Raw genomic sequence first — 19,454 nt, 5'->3', positions numbered from 1 at the left:
ACAACTTTTAGAATAATATTTGGCTTGCTTTGACTGTTTTCAAACCAGTCTGGAATAATCGTCCACCAAAGATAATTGCACTTTTGAGTGTGCATCTAAAATTAAACCTCACAGATTCACATCCAATTATAAAGTTAGTTAATTAAAATAACAACTGGGAATGTTCAAAAAGTCATGGTTTGAGGGGAGTTTAATTTGCTAGTTTATTAGAAAAAAACAGGCTCACTTGATGTTAGTACCCCTTATTCACTACTTGTGGAGAAAAGACCTGAATGACTGTTACTTTACAAATGTAAATGTCATTCATTATCAGACCCTCACATTTGCTGAAACAAAACAAATCAAAAATATGCACCTTGTCAAGTGCAACTTCAATCAGAAATAGAGATTGTTCTGGTGTAGGAGTTCTGACCTGGCTCGTGCTGCCTCCACAGCGAGGCCTAGAAGGTTGCCCTCCCTGGTTCGGGAACACTCTTCAATAGCTGCCAGGCATTTTTTTGCCACTTCAGGATCACGACTCTCTCTTACCTGAGAAAGGTCATAAGAGTGAAATAGGCAGAGAAATTAGAGCTAGAATGGAGCCTGCGTTCCTTCACACTGTACTCTGCGATGTATATAAAGTTGTTAACCGTTTGTATTTTTTTTATAATTTTTTATATAGTTTATTTTAAAAGAAAATGACTCTGTAGTACAGCACATTTTAATACATATACTCTGCAGATAACAAAAACAAAATCCAAGTTTGGCAGTGATTACTATTGAAAGCAGGAGCTTGAACATAGTGTTTTAAGAGATCCTTGAGATGGAGAGTGTGACTCTGCTGTCATATTTAATGCAATTAAGAAATAAATATTACAACTCTTATCAAGTACAATATGTAAGCCAACTGAAACATTCACTTTAAAGAAAAAATGGTTAAAGATGGTTCATCAAGTAATATGTTACCGCATGAAACTGGTTGGACGGGAAATGCACAATAACAGTGGTTTCCAAGATAACTATTTCTAAAAATGTTCTAAGATAGACAGGTTTACTGATAAGTAAATTTAAAATCCTGCAGATGTAAGTCATTTATAAAGACACTAAACAGCAAAGGGCCAAGCATAGAGCCTTATGCATGAAGTAACATAACTATCAATATAAACGTATGCATAGGTGTCTGAATTTGTCAATGTAAGTCAATAAACGTGAATAAATTTAAGATTTGTATTTATTCCTTGTTTGTCAACTCATACATGTGACATCAGATGTTTCATCTGTGAGAATACAAGTTTAGAAGTTATGAATACAAGTTACAAAGTTTCAACTTTGCAACAATACATACAAGGACAAAGCACACATTAATGATCAAGAATCTACAACCCCTGATTAAACTGTGACACACCTTACAGTTGATGGCAGTAATACACCTGAAAGTTGTTCACCAACCACCATTAAACGGGAAGAAGAAGAGGAAGAAAACAGGACTTGTATTCTCACAGATTAAACATCTGATATCACATGTCACTACCCCCACCATCTGGTAAGGAGTGTAACAGTTTCATCAGTGGTTGTAGATTTGTACTCGTAAATTTGTTTCGTACTCGTAAATTAGTGAGTCACATTTTTAATGTTGCAACGTTGTAACTTTGTAACTTGTATCTGTAACTTCTATAGTTGTATTCTCACAAACGAAATGTCATGTATGTATAAGTTGACAACAAGGAACAGATACAAACTTTAAGTGTATTCATGTTTATTGACTTACATTTACAAATTCAGACATCTACGCTTACATTTTTATTGATAGTTGTCTTACCCCATACTTATAGAATCCTGATTTTTATGTTCAAAAGTGCAGATAAGTCTTGATCCAACATGTTGTGCTCTAGACTGAAGATAAGATGCAAAACAGGATTCATCGACGAGTTCAATCTATCTTATCAATTCTTTTTCCAAAAGCCAGCTCTCCACATTAATATTCACCATTGCTATGTTACAAAACAGCAGCAAGCAGACTCACACTCTGAAGAGGCTGCACGGCAGACCATTAGTTTTGTTCTGTTTTTGCTTTGCTGTTGGTTGAAATGAGTATCAAATGTTAGGGCATAAATTAAACATTGCTGCAGGGCAATCAGTTTATGCACTGAATTCAAATCTCATCTGTTTCAAGCATGGAGCTCGGAGCTCCGGATGTTCACTTCTGGCCAAGCAGTGTCTAATTTCTCTTCCTAATCCCTTAAAATAATGTAATTTAATTAAATATCAACAAACACACATTTTAGTAACAGTGTCAGCGCCCTTCAGCAACCTGTAATTTCTTAACACATTTGGGTATGTAGATATTCGTTATCAACTGTAACATTACTGTCAAATTCAAGTAATTTAAAAAAAAAAAGGAACAAAAAAAAAAACCTTTGAGCTTTTTCTGAGGGGAAAATTTAATGCAATTTTGGATAAGAAATTAATTAGGACACCTTTATTCCCACTCAAAATGGCTACAATTGCACACAGACATATCACATGGGGTAAATATGATGGTAGATATGATTAGTAAACTTCATTAATTAGCCTTTTTAGGGAGGTGTGTCCAAACCTAAAACATTTAGTTTGGTGTGCTCCCGACTACTCAAGTGACAGTGAACACCATAATGAGATCCAAAGAACTGTCTACGGCCCTCATAAAGAAGACTGCAGCAGTTCATGAGTCTGGTAACGGATTTAACGAATTTGAAATCAGGTATTCAACTAAAAGCTGCAATAAGTCTAAAAGTGGAGAACATTAAAAACAACTGCCGACATGGCCACACGTGGCTGTCCAAGCAGGTTCGCCCTGAAAGTAGACTGTTGGACGCTTTAAGAAATCTCCAAAAAACACGACATAATCATCACAGGGGCTTTCAGAAGTAGACAAAGGGCATAATAAAGTTCCCTAGAGAGAGAACGAAGACAAAGACCACAACTTCAGGAATTTTACCCTCTACATAGCTGAGTCTAAAATTTTATTATTTGGATGCGAGAAGAGAGGGGATGTTCATTGAGGTCTTTTTCTTTTTCCAGGAAAAGGACCTCATGTTTTGAGGATGTTTTGCTGCAGTAGGACCTGGACTGTTTGCCATCATAGGAAAATTAAAGCTAAAGCAGAACTGCATCCTTCAACGTCACAAGACCCAAAACTTGCCAGGAAATCCAACAAAGACTGGCAGAGAATTAGTAAATGGAAAGTACAAGGCTAAGTCAAAGCCTTGAAATGAAAAAAAAAAAAAACACACACACACACACACATGCAAAAAAACCCTTAAAAACATCTAACAGCTGAAAATGAGGATTGGGGCAAAGGCCGGTATCTGAGACCAATGGGTGGTTACAAAAAGCCTCTTGGGAGTGAGACTGACTCTAAATTTTTCTTTATCAAAGGGAAACAAAACAAGCTTGATATGTGAACATTTCTTTTGAATAACTGTGAACAAAGTGTCCTAATTATTATTATACTGGCCTCAGATAATGGACGTGTATCTGTACTTGTGTCTGCATTTGATACAGCTGAGCACAACGTTCTCTTGGAAAGACTTGAAAGTGCTGTAGGGATTAAACGTGGCCTATCATGCTTCCTTTTAAACATTTAGGATAGTTCTTTGGGCAATACAAAACACTTTTGTTACATTTGTTTTGCACTAAAATCATTCTCAGACAATGAGATTTCACCTCCTGGGCTTCACCTAATTTGAGCTCCTTTCATAAGCTGTAGCTGGCTGCGGTTTGAAGGGGAACCAAACCAAAGCGTGATTACACAAAAACGTGGATATATGTAGAACATTTCCAAAGCAATACTGCAGTAAAAGCATTTGTATAACTAAAATGTGTGGTCCTTCTAAGACATGAATCAGCTCTTTAACTAGTGAAATCTTCTCAGCAGCACGGTATTTCCGAGTCAATTGTAAGACTGACCTTTTTGAGTTTCTCAATCTGTTTCTGACGCACAACGGTATTATCTATCGCGAGCACCTCCACGGTCTCCTCTTTTTCCAGCCGGTACTTGTTCACACCAACAATGACCTCTGACCCTAAACGAAGGAAAAGCAGAAACATTCATTCATGTGTAGGAACCACAGCAACAAAAAAAGAAAAACAGGCCCGAGATGGATGGGCAGTGTTTAATTGGACCAGCTGAAGTGAGAATCAATTTCAAATGGGTGAATAATTGTTAAAAATAAAAGCTGGGGATATGCATCCAATAGTTCTGGTTGACTGTATCCAACTAAACGTGTATTCAGACTGAGAAGGGCCTGACGAGAAAGAAATGTTTTGTTACCAGTTCCCTACTGACTTTATTGCAAACACAAAGCATTTGGATGTTTTCAGTTTTCATTTATGTATATTTCATTATGCATGTCTGTGCCCAACTAGGGGAATATGTCCTAAATTCCTTTTATGTTAAGCTATATATTATTTATTCAAAAGCTTTTGAAAAGAATACAAAGCTATTGTAACAATGTTTTAAAACAGATTACCATATTAAAATCAAAACCACTTTAAGTCTCTTTCATATCCCTCCCAAGGCTTACACAGCTTTTTTCTTTTTTCTATATTGGTAGTGCTCCCCCCCCCCCCCCCTCACCTGTCACTACAAACTGCTGATCAGATGGCAGAAAAAAAAAGGCAAGAGAACTTGACCCTCCATTGCAGAAAACAAAAATTCAACTGTTGTAAAATAATCCCCATTGTGCCAACCACTCCTCTTGTGAAATAAAACAGTGTTACCTAAACAGGAAGCTGTGGACTGCGTGTCTGCTGGCTGGCAGAGAGCTCTGACTAATTTATGCCTCTGTTCTTCTATAATGAGCAGAGCATCAAGAAGTTAAAACATTTTGCACACTAAGCACATTAGTTCGAAAACTAATGGGACTAAAAACTGTCACTGAGTTTAGAGGCTGTATTTTTTATACTTTTGTTTATGTATTACAATAAGTAAGGGATAATGCCTGACTTGGTGTCCATTATCAGAAATGAATGGACGACGCGGGGGCATGAACCGCCCAACGTGAAGCGGACTTCCACAAAGTCCATTCATTTCTGATAATGGACAACTTGAAGCGCATTATCACGCTTATACCATGGTCTCTTACGAAAAAAAGAAATATTAAATCATTTTGCTGGGGAAGATTCTCAGTCATCAAGGCCATGGTCATTTTAAAAAAGTTAAAAAACAAAACGAAGTTTGAAGACGTTTCGCTTCCTATCCAGAAAGCTTTCTCAATTCAAAATATCTGGAGTAGTGTGGAGTTGCAAGTTTTATATTACTGCCCAACACAGGTCTTGTAAAGACAACAAAGAATTGGAATTAAATCAATTATCACTTCAACATATTTTTTTTTTCACCATTAAAATTCAAAGGTTTTTAAAAGAAGCGGCTGAGAGAAATATTTAATATCTCTCGTTGTGACGCATTGCCCAGGTAACTGTCTTGCCGTCACCAGCTAACGTACAATAATTGAGAACAATCAGGCTATTTGACTGGAACTTTTTATAGGTGTCCTATAACACTTTTTAACAGACACCTTGACACATGGTGTCATGGGTATTCACCCAGACCATGGTATAAAAAAAATAATATATAATGGTACAGATTTTGGTACAGAAGTTTTTTACATCCCCGCTATTGTTTGCACAAGTCCATATTCAGCACATTGTCTGCTTTTGCACAAAGGATCGAGAAGCAGAGTGTGCACAGTTTATTTTAAATATCTTATTACACTTGCAAATGTTTTGCTATGTACATCTCCTTTTCATGACCATATAGTTTGTCTTATGTTGTATATTTGACATTACTGTACCATCCCCTATCTTACTACCTTATTGTTATTGCTTATTTTTACGTCCAACTGTGTGTTTTTATTTGACCTTACCAATTGCTACTGATACAGTTGAATTTCTCAAGGTTATAGCACCCTGGGAATCTCATATCGACCCACGCCTAGTTACTTACACAAATTGAGACTTCATGAAGTTTAAAGAAGAGAAAGGGAAGAAAAGTAATTTTCTATGGAATAGGGCGGAGTTAAATATGGACAAGTTATGTAACTGTTCAAACTGTAGAGCAGCACTCATATCTGTAAGCTGGACGTTTGAGAAATAGCTAGAATCCACATCTTTTCAAATAGGTCAATTTAATTTCAAACAAAGCAAAGGATCTTTGAAGACAAGATTTCTAAAAGCCCTGTAATATAAGTGGCACGCTCTGAGCAAGACAGCCCTACTATCCAGGAAAGAGTCAAAGAAGCACTTTAAAACAAGTAGTGTGTTTAGCTTCCTCCCTCAATGTGAAAAGGGCAAATAAAGGGCTAAGGGTCAGTTTTTGGTCAGTAATCCAATTCAGGATTTTACTAAAACAAGGCATGTGCCAGGCATACAAATTAGGTTGCGTAGTCTAACTACTGCCATTCTGATATTAAAATCAAAGCAACGTAGCGTTAGCCCCAAAATAATACCTCAAAGAGTTAGATTTCAATGTATTTTATTTCAAACAAGTGGGTTGATGCTTACTGGAAAGAAGAAAGGCATCGCTCAAAAGAGAAAACAATGTAAAAGGAGTGTCAATTTAAAGAAATATTAAAAAAAATGTGCATATCTTTTTTTAATCCTTTTCAATAACCGTTGGAAAACTCTTTATTGGCATAAGATCAATAAAACCCTTCTTGTAATTGCTGACCGGGTTTTACATGTAGAAGAAATATGTAAAATCAAGAAAATAAATTTATGAGCAATATGACCCTTTTAAATAACAGAAGGATTGTCCCAATTTTATGATTTCTTTTATCTTGTATAAAATACTTGGAAAGGTGTGAAACATTTAGAATTGTCAGAAGTGATGATTTCTAAAAACGTTTCACAATATAGTTCCGGAGTATTAAATCCAAAGATATCAAAAGGATATGAGAATCGAAGGTCTAGCAAAACAGAAATAATGAGGAGTATGGAGTGACTACGAGGTGACTCAGAAAAGCCAATGAATAATAACAGCTGGCATCAAAGAGAATATTGACTTCCAGAAAGACATACTTCCGTGGAGAAGGGCAGAACCCTCAAAGAGAGGAGTGAGAGAGTATTAATTATTCGCCGTAACACTAAATGGATTCTGCCGCCCACAGCCTACCTCAGCCAACCTCACGATGCAACAAATGACACGCTAAGATGGAGTCATGATGATGTAAAATTTGTATTTGGCCATTGTAGGAAAAAGCACCTTGTAAATGTCGTCCAGCTTACTAATGACTGAAAGGTCTGTTTCACAGCAGCTGCACATGTTTGACTGTGGAAGGATGCACTTGATTATTAGCCAGCAATTTTGGAGGATTAAGGGATATTAATGGCTCATAAAACTCTGGTCAAGTTAGCTGTTGCTTCATAACAATGGCCAGATGACTGTCTCACCAAATGAACACTATTAAAAAACTTTGGATCCATCAGAAGAAAATAAGGGTAACGTATCTCAGACATTCTCTCGTCATTAAGCCAGCTGTGTCAATACAAGGACAAATAAAAGCACATCCTGTTCATTCAGAAGTTTAACACTTTTAATTACTTACTACACTTTGCTTCAGTCATTCTGTTGTAATTTAAACTCTAAATTTGAACATCTTTACTAGTACAATTTCCCTTTTACTGAAAAAAGAGCCTGAAGATTGTGCCTCTTACAGGCCAATCTCTGTACTGAACGTGAATTTAAAACTCCTCTCCAAAATTCTTGCAAAGCTCCTGGAATGTGTGCTCCCCTTTTTAGTCAATGGAGACCAGACTGGTTTCATTAAGGGCTGCAACTAATATAACAACGTGCATAAATTGCTAAATACAATACAGTTTCTTCACCAGAAATCAATGCCTGGCGCAGTGGTTTCCCTCAATCCCGAGACGGCATTTGACCGAACTAAATGGTCGTGTTTGTTTTTTACATTACGGCAATTTGGTTTGAGTGAAAATTTTATAAACTGGATTATGCTTATGTATAATAATCCCTGTTCAGCAGTTCTGACTGATTTTTGCAGTCCCCTAACTTTGATGTTTTAAGAGGGACTAGGCAGGGCTGCCCGCTCTCCCCTCTGCTCTTTGCCTTAGCAATAGAGCCGCTGGCAGAGATGGTACGAGTTCACCAGGATATGCATGGCCTAACCATAGGACAGAATAAAATGACTTTATACGCTGATGACATTCTGGTTGTATTGACCCAGCCGGAAACATCCACACACTCTCTTATCAAGATCATTAAAAAAATTTACTGACATTTCAGGTTATAAAATGAACAATAATAAATCAGAAGTGATGCCACTGGGCTGCTTGAAACGAAAACCTCAAACTCCTTCTCCATTTCCCTTTAACTGATCCCCAAAGGTTTTTGCATATTTAGGGATTAAGACTAAACCTGTCTTTGACCAGATGTATAAAAGTAAATTCACTGCCCTTAAACTGGATTTGAAGAGGTGGAAGACCTTACCGTTATCTTGGCTCAGACGTGTTGCTCTTCTAAAAATTAACATCTTACCCAGGCTAATATATCCAATACAGATGGTTCCAATTCTCTTTTCATGTAAGACTATTAAAACCTTAAACCTCTGGTTCAGCTCGTTTATCTGGGCAGGGAGGAAGCCTCACCTTAAACTATCTATGCTACATCTCCCATCCTCGAAGGGGGGCCTTGACCTCCCTGATATAAGAAAGTACCAACTTAGCGCCCATATGTGCGTGGCTGCAGACTGGGTGCAGAAACTTGTTTCTCTCTGGCTTGATATAGAAAGCTCCATGTCTAACTTCCCACTGAAAAATATGCTATTTTTGAAACAGCTAAAACTCCTTAGGATGTCTTGTAATAATCCACTCACATGATCTACTGTTAGAGCTTGGCAAATTATTCAAAAGCCAGAGAACAGGTCTCAGTTAACATCTCTTCTTACTCCGTTATGTGATAATCTCCTTTTTCAGCCTGGGATTCCTGATTCTGTTTTTTTCAGTGTAGGCAGTAAAAGGTATCTCTACCCCTCCTGATTTAATGGACGGGCCCAACCTGATGTCATTTGATCAGTTAATTATTAAATATGAAATCAATAAACATGTTTTTTTAAATATCTACAAGTGAGGGATTTTATTAGTAAGAAAATGACAATTCTTAATAACCATACTTTCTCGGACAGTGAAAAACATCTATTTAAGCCAAAACCTAGAAGCTCTATAAAGATTTAGCACGTTTTATTAAAAGAATACGGGGTTACAAATGTGGCTCATTTAAAGATGATATGGGAACAAGAACTAGGCTTGGAGATCAGTGACGAGGCCTGGGTGAAGTTGGGAAAAATGCTAAGTCTCTGAGTGTTTGTAATTGGGTAAAAGCAATTAAACATAAAATATTACACCGTGTCCATATAGCTCCCTCTCAGCATCATCGTTTCAATTCAGACCTCTCTCAGCTCTGCCCTAAGTGTAAAACAGAGTTGGGTAACCTCACTCATTGTCTCTGGTCCTGTAGAAAAATACAGCAATTTTGGTATAAGTATAAAAGGTGAACAGGACAAAATATTCTCTATCATTACTGAATGTAATCTACGGTATATGCAATTGGGAATGACAAATAACAATAGTAAGAGGAATTGTGAAAAACAACTCTAGATGATGCGTGCATTCTGTGCTAGTAAATGTGTCCTTCTGAACTGGATTACCGACAAAGCCCAATCTAAAGCACAATGGCAGCAGACTGTACTTGAATATTTGTCGTCAGATTACCTAAACTACACAATAGAGAGAATATGTTTAATAAAATATAAAATATGGGACTCTTATTTTATTTTCTTGGGGGGCTTTATATAATGTCATTTTTACTATGTGTGTGATTGTACATAATTTCTTTCTTTTTCAAAGTCAATTGTTTATTTCTTTTCTTATTTTTCCTAGGCCTGTCGCCTTACCCTTGAGTCAGGTGATGGTGTTATGTTTGTTTATTTTTATTAGGCCCGAGCAGCGAAGCGCTGCGAAGGCCTATTGTATCTGTGTTGTTTAATTAGGCCCGAGCAGCTAAGCGCTGCGAAGGCCTATTGTATCTGTGTTGTTTCTTATTATTATTATTCTGCCCCCCTAAAGAGGGGCCTTTTTGGGGGCCTTACCATTTTCAAAAACTCACCAAACTTGGCGGATGCAAGAAGACTGTTTAAAAATTTGGATTTTAAGGTCGTCACAAAATCAAAAGAAAAATGCCTCAACGGCGCCACCTAGAAATTTTCAAAGGACCCTTTGCTATTCACTTACTTCATCGTAGAGTAATGAAATTTTGTACAGTTGTAGATCTAAGCAAGACGCTCAGAATTTACAATTAACGTCATAGTGCAAATATCACAGGAAGTCGGCCATTTTAGATTGAAAGTCGTAATTTGACCTCATTTTTGACGTTTACAGCATTGGTATTTGATCGAACTCGTCCTAGGGATTTCGAGCGAGCGGCTTAAAACTCCGTCAGTCTGATCATAAGGCATAGCCAATTAAAAGTTATCAAAACGGTGAGTTTTTGAGTATTTTGAAGGGGCGTTAGCAGGGGTCAAAGTTCACCTACTCGCCACAAAACATAAAACTGTTATATCTCCCACACAGAAACACACAGAGGCACCAAACTTTCTGTGATTGTTCATCATCGGGTCTTCTACAATATCCAATGGTCAAATGATGACATCACTTAGGCCACGCCCCCTGACAACAGGAAAAACTGTTATATCTCCTACACAGAAACACACAGAGGCACCAAACTTTCTGTGATTGATCATCATCGGGTCTTCTACAATATCCAATGGTCAAATGATGACGTCACTTAGGCCACGCCCCCTGACAACAGGAAAAACTGCTATATCTCCTACACAGAAACACACAGAGGCACCAAACTTTCTGTGATTGATCATCATCAGGTCTTCTACAATATCCAATGGTCAAATGATGACATCACTTAGGCCACGCCCCCTGACAACAGGAAAAACTGCTATATCTCCTACACAGAAACACACAGAGGCACCAAACTTTCTGATTGATCATCATCGGGTCTTCTACAATATCCAATGGTCAAATGATGACATCACTTAGACCACGCCCCCTGACAACAGGAAGTGTCATGTTTTATTGTTAGCAGTCGCTATGTTACCCCTCTGAGCTAATCAACATGAACGAGATCCTGGCGGGCGGCCAGCGGTGCGCAAATCCCAGCGGTGGCCAAGGCCGGAGCGGCGCTTGGCTGCGAGGGCCGCTCGATGCCGCTTGCGGCTTTAATTAGGCCCGAGCAGCGAAGCGCTGCGAAGGCCTATTGTTTCTGTGTTGTTTCTTATTATTATTAGGCCCGAGCAGCGAAGCGCTGCGAAGGCCTATTGTATCTGTGTTGTTTAATTATTATTAATCTGCCACCCCAAAGAGGGGCCTTTTTGGGGGCTTTATCATACTCAAAAACTCACCAAACTTGGCGGATGCAAGAAGACTGTTTAAAAATTTTGTATTTTAAGGTCGTCACAAAAATCAAAACAAAAATGCCTCAACGGCGCCACCTAGCAATTTTCAAAAGACCCTTTGCTATTCACTTACTTCATCGTAGAGACATGAAATTTGGTACAGTGGTAGAGCTCACCAAGACGCTCAGAATTTACAATTAATGTCATAGTGAAAATATCACAGGAAGTCGGCCATTTTAGATTGAAGGTCTGATTTTGACCTCAATTTTGACGTTTACAGCATTGGTACTTGATCGAACTCCTCCTAGGGATTTCGAGCGAGCGGCTTGAAACTCGGTCAGTCTGATCATAAGGCATGGCCAATTAAAAGTTATCAAAACGGTGAGTTTTTGAGCATGTTGAAGGGGCGTTAGCAGGGGTCAAAGTTCACCTACTCGCCACAAAACATAAAACTGTTATATCTCCTACACAGAAACACACAGAGGCACCAAACTTTCTGTGATTGATCATCATCGGGTCTTCTACAATATCCAATGGTCAAATGATGACTATGCTTAGGCCACGCCCCCTGACAACAGGAAGTGTCATGTTTTGCTGTAAACGGTCGCTATGTTACCCCTCTGAACTAATCAATATGAAACTGTGTCCAGAGACAGAAGACATGTTGTTGTGTTGTGGATTCCAGCCCCAAGTGGATTCGATGGAGCAGGGGGAGCGTGGCGGCGTGGTGAAGTCACCTCAAACGCCGCTGCCATACGTTTGGCTCTGAATTCCACATTTTTGGGCCGAGCTGCTTAAAACTCACTTGGATGCATCCTTATCTAGCCCCCAACAGGAATCCATAACAAACTTTGGTGGGCGTGATCTAATGCCTCACGGCGCCACCTAGCAATTTTCAAAGGACCCTTTGCTATTCACTTACTTCATCGTAGAGACACGAGATTTGGTACAGTTGTAGAGCTCACCAAGACGCTCAGAATTTACAATTAATGTCATAGTACAAGTATCACAGGAAGTCGGCCATTTTAGACTGAATTTCTGATTTTGACACCATTTTTGACGTTTACAGCATTGGTATTTGATCTAACTCCTCCTAGGGATTTCGAGCGAGCGGCTTGAAACTCGGTCAGTCTGATCATAAGGCATGGCCAATTAAACGTTATCAAAACGGTGAGTTTTTGAGCATTTTGAAGGGGCGTTAGCAGGGGTCAAAGTTCACCTATTCGCCACAAAAAATAAAACTGTTTTATCTCCTACACAGAAACACACAGAGGCACCAAACTTTCTGTGATTGATCATCATCGGGTCTTCTACAATATCCAATGGTCAAATGATGACATCACTTAGGCCACGCCCCCTGACAATAGGAAAAACTGTTATATCTCCTACACAGAAACACACAGAGGCACCAAACTTTCTGTGATTGATCATCATCGGGTCTTCTACAATATCCAATAGTCAAATGATGACATCACTTAGGCCACGCCCCCTGACAACAGGAAAAACTGCTATATCTCCTACACAGAAACACACAGAGGCACCAAACTTCTGTGATTGATCATCATCGGGTCTTCTACAGTATCCAATGGTCAAATGATGACATCACTTAGGCCACGCCCCCTGACAACAGGAAAAAACTGTTTTATCTCCTACACAGAAACACACAGAGGCACCAAACTTTCTGTGATTGATCATCATCGGGTCTTCTACAATATCCAATAGTCAAATGATGACATCACTTAGGCCACGCCCCCTGACAACAGGAAAAACTGTTATATCTCCTACACAGAAACACACAGAGGCACCAAACTTTCTGTGATTGATCATCATCGGGTCTTCTACAATATCCAATGGACAAATGATGACATCACTTAGGCCACGCCCCCTGACAACAGGAAAAACTGCTATATATCCTACACAGAAACACACAGAGGCACCAAACTTTCTGTGATTGATCATCATCGGGTCTTCTACAATATCCAATGGTCAAATGATGACATCACTTAGGCCACGCCCCCTGACAACAGGAAGTGTCATGTTTTATTGTCCATGGCTTTTACAGGCAATTCATGTCGTGAATACATTACATAAATAAGATAATAATTCTTAGTCAGAGGAAATCCAAGGCAAAAACAGTTAGAAAAGTTTTGGGTTCATATTTAATCAGAGTGAGACATCACCAACTTTGTTAGATCTCTATGTGGAATTACGTGAGATAGTGAGTGCTCTCACCTTAAAAAAAGATCTTTGACGTATTTTGCTCGGTTAAAAGCTGCTTTTCAGCGATGAAGCTAGGGAAACTGCTAATGTTGAAGTTTGAATTTGTTCTACACGCTTCTGCCTTGGAAAAATATTCGTCTTTTTACAAAAAGAATGTTTAAAGCCAGATTTGGGAACAAAGGTTATTCAGAGAATGCAAGAAAAGGAAGCTTTTGTGGGGAACTTTTGTCCTAGCTGTCTAAGCTGCATATGGCCCCAGGACAGCACAATAGTTTTCTTGAAGTTTAATTTTGGAGAAGTAGAAACAAGTATTAATTTCAAAAGGTAGGTAAAAAAGGAAAAAAGTTTTTACAAAATCCTTAAAATGTTGGATAGTTGTTATTTCCATCTTGCTGTGAAAATTGTGTGAAATATTATCATTTTTAATGCTTAGATATAAAATCGCAAGGCCATTACTAAAATTGCCTTTTGTTGAAAATGTTTTTTGGCATACCATACTTTATATTTATAGGTAGCCCTAGATGTGCATAATAAAAGAGTGGAACTAAACCTGGTCTAAAATTATTATGGAGCTTTAACTTGCTAAGAGTAATACTGTTAGATTGATTATATCTTTAAAATGAGATAACTGTCTCAAAAAATGTGATAGTTTATTTGGTCTGAAGAGATGATGCAATTCAATGTTATTTATATAGCGACAATTCATGAAATATGTCATCTCAAGGCACTTTTACAACGTCAAAATCAATCAGATTATACAGATTGGGTCAGATTATACACAAAAATTCCTATATAAGGGAACCGTTCATTGCATCAAAAGTCTTGACAAGTAGCATTCTCTCTTGAAGAAGCGTAGAGCCACAGGGAGAGTCGTCTGCATTGTCCATGGCTTTGCAGCAATCCTACCTACTGAGCAAGCATGAAGCGACAGCAGGAAAAAAAACTCCCCATTTACGGAAGGAAAAACCTCCAGCAGAACCGGGCTCAGTATGAACGGTCATCTGCCTCGACAGACTGGGGGTTACAGAAGACAGAGCAGAGACACAACAAGAGAGACAAAAAAAAGCACAGAAGTTCTACATTAGATGGTAGTAGTGGGTGATCTGTCTTCCCTGGATGAAGCCACAGCTAACAGAACGCCAGACCAGGTGTGCCTACTATGAAGAAAAAAAGAAAAATCAAAAAGTTAAAAGCTGAAATTACAACAGTCATTCAAAATTGAAGAACAATAGACCCTGATGTCCTGCAGTAGCCTAAACCTATAGCAGCATAACTATAGAGGTAGCTCAGGGTAACATGAGCCACTCTAACTATAAGCTTTTTAAAAAAGGAAAGTCCCAAGGGCCAGCTTCTAGTGGAGAAGTTCAAGTATCTTGGGGTCTTGTTCACGAATGAGGGGAAGATGGAGCGGGAGATCGACAGGCGGATTGGTGCGGCGTCTGCTGTGAAGCGGGCGCTATACCGGTCCGTTGTGATGAATCTGCACCAGATTTTTTGTGAGTCGTGGGAGCGCTGCCGAACACGTTCGTGTAAATCGCCCAGTGGACGGGCGGGCAAAATGCGTGACAGCATCTGCGGTGGCCGGGCCGGCGGTGCGCAAATCCAGCGGTGGCCAAGGCCGGAGCGGCGCTTTGCTGCGAGGGCCGCTCATCACCGCTTGCGGTTTTAATTATTAGGCCCGAGCAGCGAAGCGCTGCGAAGGCCTATTGTTTCTGTGTTGTTTCTTATTATTTTATTCTGCCCCCCTAAAGAGGGGCCTTTTTGGGGCTTTATCATACTCAAAAACTCACCAAACTTTGCAGGTGCATGGTGACTGTTTAAAAATTTTGTATTTTAAGGTCGTCACAAAAATTAAAAGAAAAATGCCTCAACGGCGCCACCTAGCAATTTTCAAAGGACCCTTTGCTATTCACTTACTTCATCGTAGAGACATGAAATTTGGTACAGTGGTAGAGCTCACCAAGACGCTCAGAATTTACAATTAATGTCATAGTGCAAAAAATCACAGGAGGTCGGCCATTTTAGATTGAAGGTCTGATTTTGACCTCAATTTTGACAGTTACAGCATTGGTATTTGATCGAACTCCTCCTAGAGATTTTGAGTGAGCGGCTTGAAACTCGGTCAGTCTGATCATAAGGCATGGCCAATTAAAGTTATCAAAACGGTGAGTTTTTGAGCATTTTGAAGGGGCGTTGGCAGGGGTCAAAGTTCACCTATTCGCCACACAAAAATAAAAGTGTTATATCTCCCACACAGAAACACACAGAGTCACCAAACTTTCCATGATTGATCATCATCAGGTCTTCTAAAATTTCCAATGATCAAATGATGACATAATTTAGGCCACGCCCCCTGACAACAGAAAGTGTCATGTTTTGCTGTAAACGGTCGCTATGTTACCCCTCTGAGCTAATCAACATGAAACTGTGTCCATAGACAGAAGACATGTAGGTGTATTGTGCATTCCAGCCCCAAGTGGATTCGATGGAGCAGGAGAGCGTTGCGGCGTGGTGAAGTCACCTCAAACGCCGCTGCCATACGTTTGGCTCTGAATTCCACATTTTTGGGCCGAGCTGCTTAAAAAACTCACTTGGATGCATCCTTATCCACCCTTAACAGGAATCCATAACAAACTTTGGTGGGCGTGACCTATGCCTCAACGGCGCCACCTAGCAATTTCAAAGGACCCTTGCTATTCACTTACTTCATCGTAAAGACATGAAATTTGGTATAGTTGTAGAACTCCCACGACGCTCAGAATTTACAATTAATGTCATAGTGCAAGTATCACAGGAAGTTGGCCATTTTAGATTGAAGGTCGTATTTTTGACCCCATTTTTGAAGTTTACAGCATTGGTATTTGATCCAACTCCTCCTAGGATTTCGAGCGAGCGGCTTGAAACTCGGTCAGTCTGATCATAAGGCATGCCCAATTAAAAGTTATCAAAACGGTGAGTTTTTGAGCATTTGAAGGGGCGTTAGCAGGGGTCAAAGTTCACCTACTCGCCACAAAAAATAAAACTGTTATATCTCCTACACAGACACACACAGAGGCCCAAACTTCTGTGATTGATCATCATCGGGTCTCCTACAATATCCAATGGTCAAATGATGACATTGCTTAGGCCACGCCCCTGACAACAGGAAGTGTCATGTTTTGTTGTAAGCGGTCGCTATGTTACCCCTCTGAGCTAATCAACATGAAACTGTGTCAAGAGACAGAAAACATATTGATGTGTTGTGGATTCCAGCCCCAAGTGGATTCCATGGAGCAGGGCGGCGTGGTGGCGTGGGGAAGTCACATCAAACCATATATTTTAATCTTTTGACAGCATTATTTGCTCAAACCTGTCCACCAGGTGGCAGCAAGAGACCACAAATAAACCACAAACAAGTTGTCTTGTTCAGTAAGGCAAGGCAAGGCAAATTTATTATATAGCACAATTCAGTACAAAGACAATGCAAAGTGCTTTACATGATTAAAATATAGCAAAATAAAACAGAGAATAAAAGCAAGTAGGAATAAAATGTAGAAACAAAAAAGAACAAAAAAGTGGTGATTCAGTTAACTAGAACAGTTGAAGGCAATCCTAAACCAATGTGTTTTTAATCTTGATTTAAAGGAACTCAGGCTTCCGCACCTTTACAATTTTCTCTGGAAGTTTGTTCCAGATCAGTGGACATAGGAACTAAATGCTGCTTCTCCTTGTTTAGTTCTGGTTCTAGGTATGCAGAGTAGGCTAGAGCCAGAAGACCTTAATGGTCTGGATGGTTGATACACGGATAACAAGTCTGATGTATTTAGGTGCTAAGCCATTCAGGGATTGTATAGACGAACAGAAGTTTTTTTAAAGTCTATTCTCTGATATACAGGGAGCCATGGAAGGACTTTAGAACTGGGGTGATGTGCTCTACTTTCTTAGTCTTAGTGAGGACATGGGCAACAGCGTTCTGGATCAGCTGCAGCTGTCTGATCCACTTTTTAGGCAGACCTGTAAAAACACCGTTGCAGTAATCAATTCTACACAAATATAAATGCATGGATTAGTTTTTCCAGATCCTGCTGAGACATTAGTCCTTTAATCCTGGAAATGTTTTTTCAGGTGATAGAAAGCTGACCTTGTAACTGTCTTTAGATGCTTTTGGAGGTTCAGGTCTGAGACCATTACTCTCCAGATTTCGGGCCTCATCAGTGGTTCCTAGCTGAAGCGACTGAAGCTGTGTGCTACCTTTGATCTCTCCTCTATTGGTCCAAAAATTATTACTTCTGTTTTGTTTTTATTCAACTGAAGAAATTTTGGCACATCCACGTATTGATTTCTTCTAGGCATTTACTCAGTGCTTGAACGGTTCATAGTCACCTGGTGACATGGTGATGTAGAGCCGTGTGTCGTCTGCATAGTTATGGTAGTTGATGTTGTTATTTCTTATGATCTGAGCTAGAGGAGCATGTAGATATTGAATAGGAGGGGACCAGGATGGACCCTTGGGGAACCCCACATGTGGTTTTTGTAATCTTCGATGTAAAGTTACCTACTGATACAAAAAAAGTCCCTGTCCTTTAAGTAGGATTTAAACCAGTGGAGAGATGTACCACAGAGGCCGACCCAGTTCTCCAGGCGCTCTAACAGAATGCAGTGATCAACAGTATCAAATGCTGCACTGATGTCCAACAGAACCAGCACGGTGGTTCTGAGGTCCATAGAACCAGCACGGTGGTTCTTCCACAGTCTGTATTTATATGGATGTCATTAAACACCTTGATAAGGGCGGTCTCTGTACTGTGGTAGCACGGAAGCCAGACTGGAAAACGTCAAACGGCTGGTCGTTGTTAAGAAAGGTGTTTAATTGCTGAAACACAGCTTTTTCAATAATCTTACTGATAAAGGGGAGGTTTGAGACGGGCCTGTAGTTCTGGAGTAGTAAGTTTGTCTAATTGTTTCTTTTTTAACAGTGGTTTGATAATTGCTGTTTTCAGGGACTGGGGGAAAACACCTGACAGAAGGGACGTGTTTATTATCTGAGTCAAATCAGACGCTATGACAGGCAAAACCTTTAAGGAAAACTGTGGGTCGAACATCAAGACAGCATGAGGAGGAACTTAGCTGCTGATGATCTCCTCTAAGCTTTTGGAGTTTATTGACTGAATTGGGACATTTTGTCAGGATAAGTTCCAGCTGAATACGGCTTTGGTTCTAGAGTTGGTGTGGATGCACAAACTGATCTTCTAATTATCAGTTTATTTATTTTAGACTAGTTCCATATGAGAGGTTTGCAAGAAAACTTGGTAACTTTACTGAATTTGCAGCTTAAGAAGATTGGGTTTGACAGACAACACCAACTGTCCCCTCAATCCAGTGCACACAATACCACAACAGACCTCATCACGCTCTACAAGTACATCAGAAAACTAAATCAACTAAAACAAGTTCACGAGTGCACATGAAATGAAGTTAATCCATATTTGTGTGTCAGGGTGTCTAAGCACTCTCCAGAATTTGACATCTCAGCAGAACCTGTAATAATTATAGAAAGTAACGTTATAGTTGTTCTGCCTTTTGTTAAGACAGCAAGGAATTCATGTCGTGAATACATTACATAAATAAGATATAAATTATTATTACTCAGAGGAAATCCATGCTAAACAGTTAGAAACGTTTTGGGTTCATATTTAATCAGAGTGAGACATCAAACTTTGTTAGATCTCTATGTGAATTACGTGAGATAGTGAGTGCTCTCACCTTAAATAAAAGATCTTTGACGTATTTTGCTCTTGGTAAAAGCTGCTTTTT

At 39.3% G+C, this 19,454-nt stretch overlaps 1 protein-coding gene across 1 annotated transcript in view; it reads right to left on the bottom strand.

Annotated features, from left to right (window-relative positions):
* mut (methylmalonyl CoA mutase) overlaps nt 1-19,454 on the bottom strand; it is a 50,338-nt gene that overhangs the window by 5,473 nt on the left and 25,411 nt on the right. Inside the window, exons 8-9 of the mRNA XM_012866697.3 lie at nt 3,928-4,043; nt 413-528 (exon numbers count right to left, since the gene is read on the bottom strand). Coding sequence (XP_012722151.2) covers nt 413-528; nt 3,928-4,043 — 232 coding nt within the window. The remainder of the gene's footprint in view (nt 1-412; nt 529-3,927; nt 4,044-19,454) is intronic.

Source organism: Fundulus heteroclitus, chromosome 15 (genome assembly GCF_011125445.2).
Source record: "Fundulus heteroclitus isolate FHET01 chromosome 15, MU-UCD_Fhet_4.1, whole genome shotgun sequence".
NCBI classification, from domain to species: Eukaryota; Metazoa; Chordata; class Actinopteri; order Cyprinodontiformes; family Fundulidae; genus Fundulus; species Fundulus heteroclitus.
The sequence above is the reverse complement of the archived record's forward strand: the minus strand, read 5'-3'. Positions and strand labels throughout refer to the sequence as shown.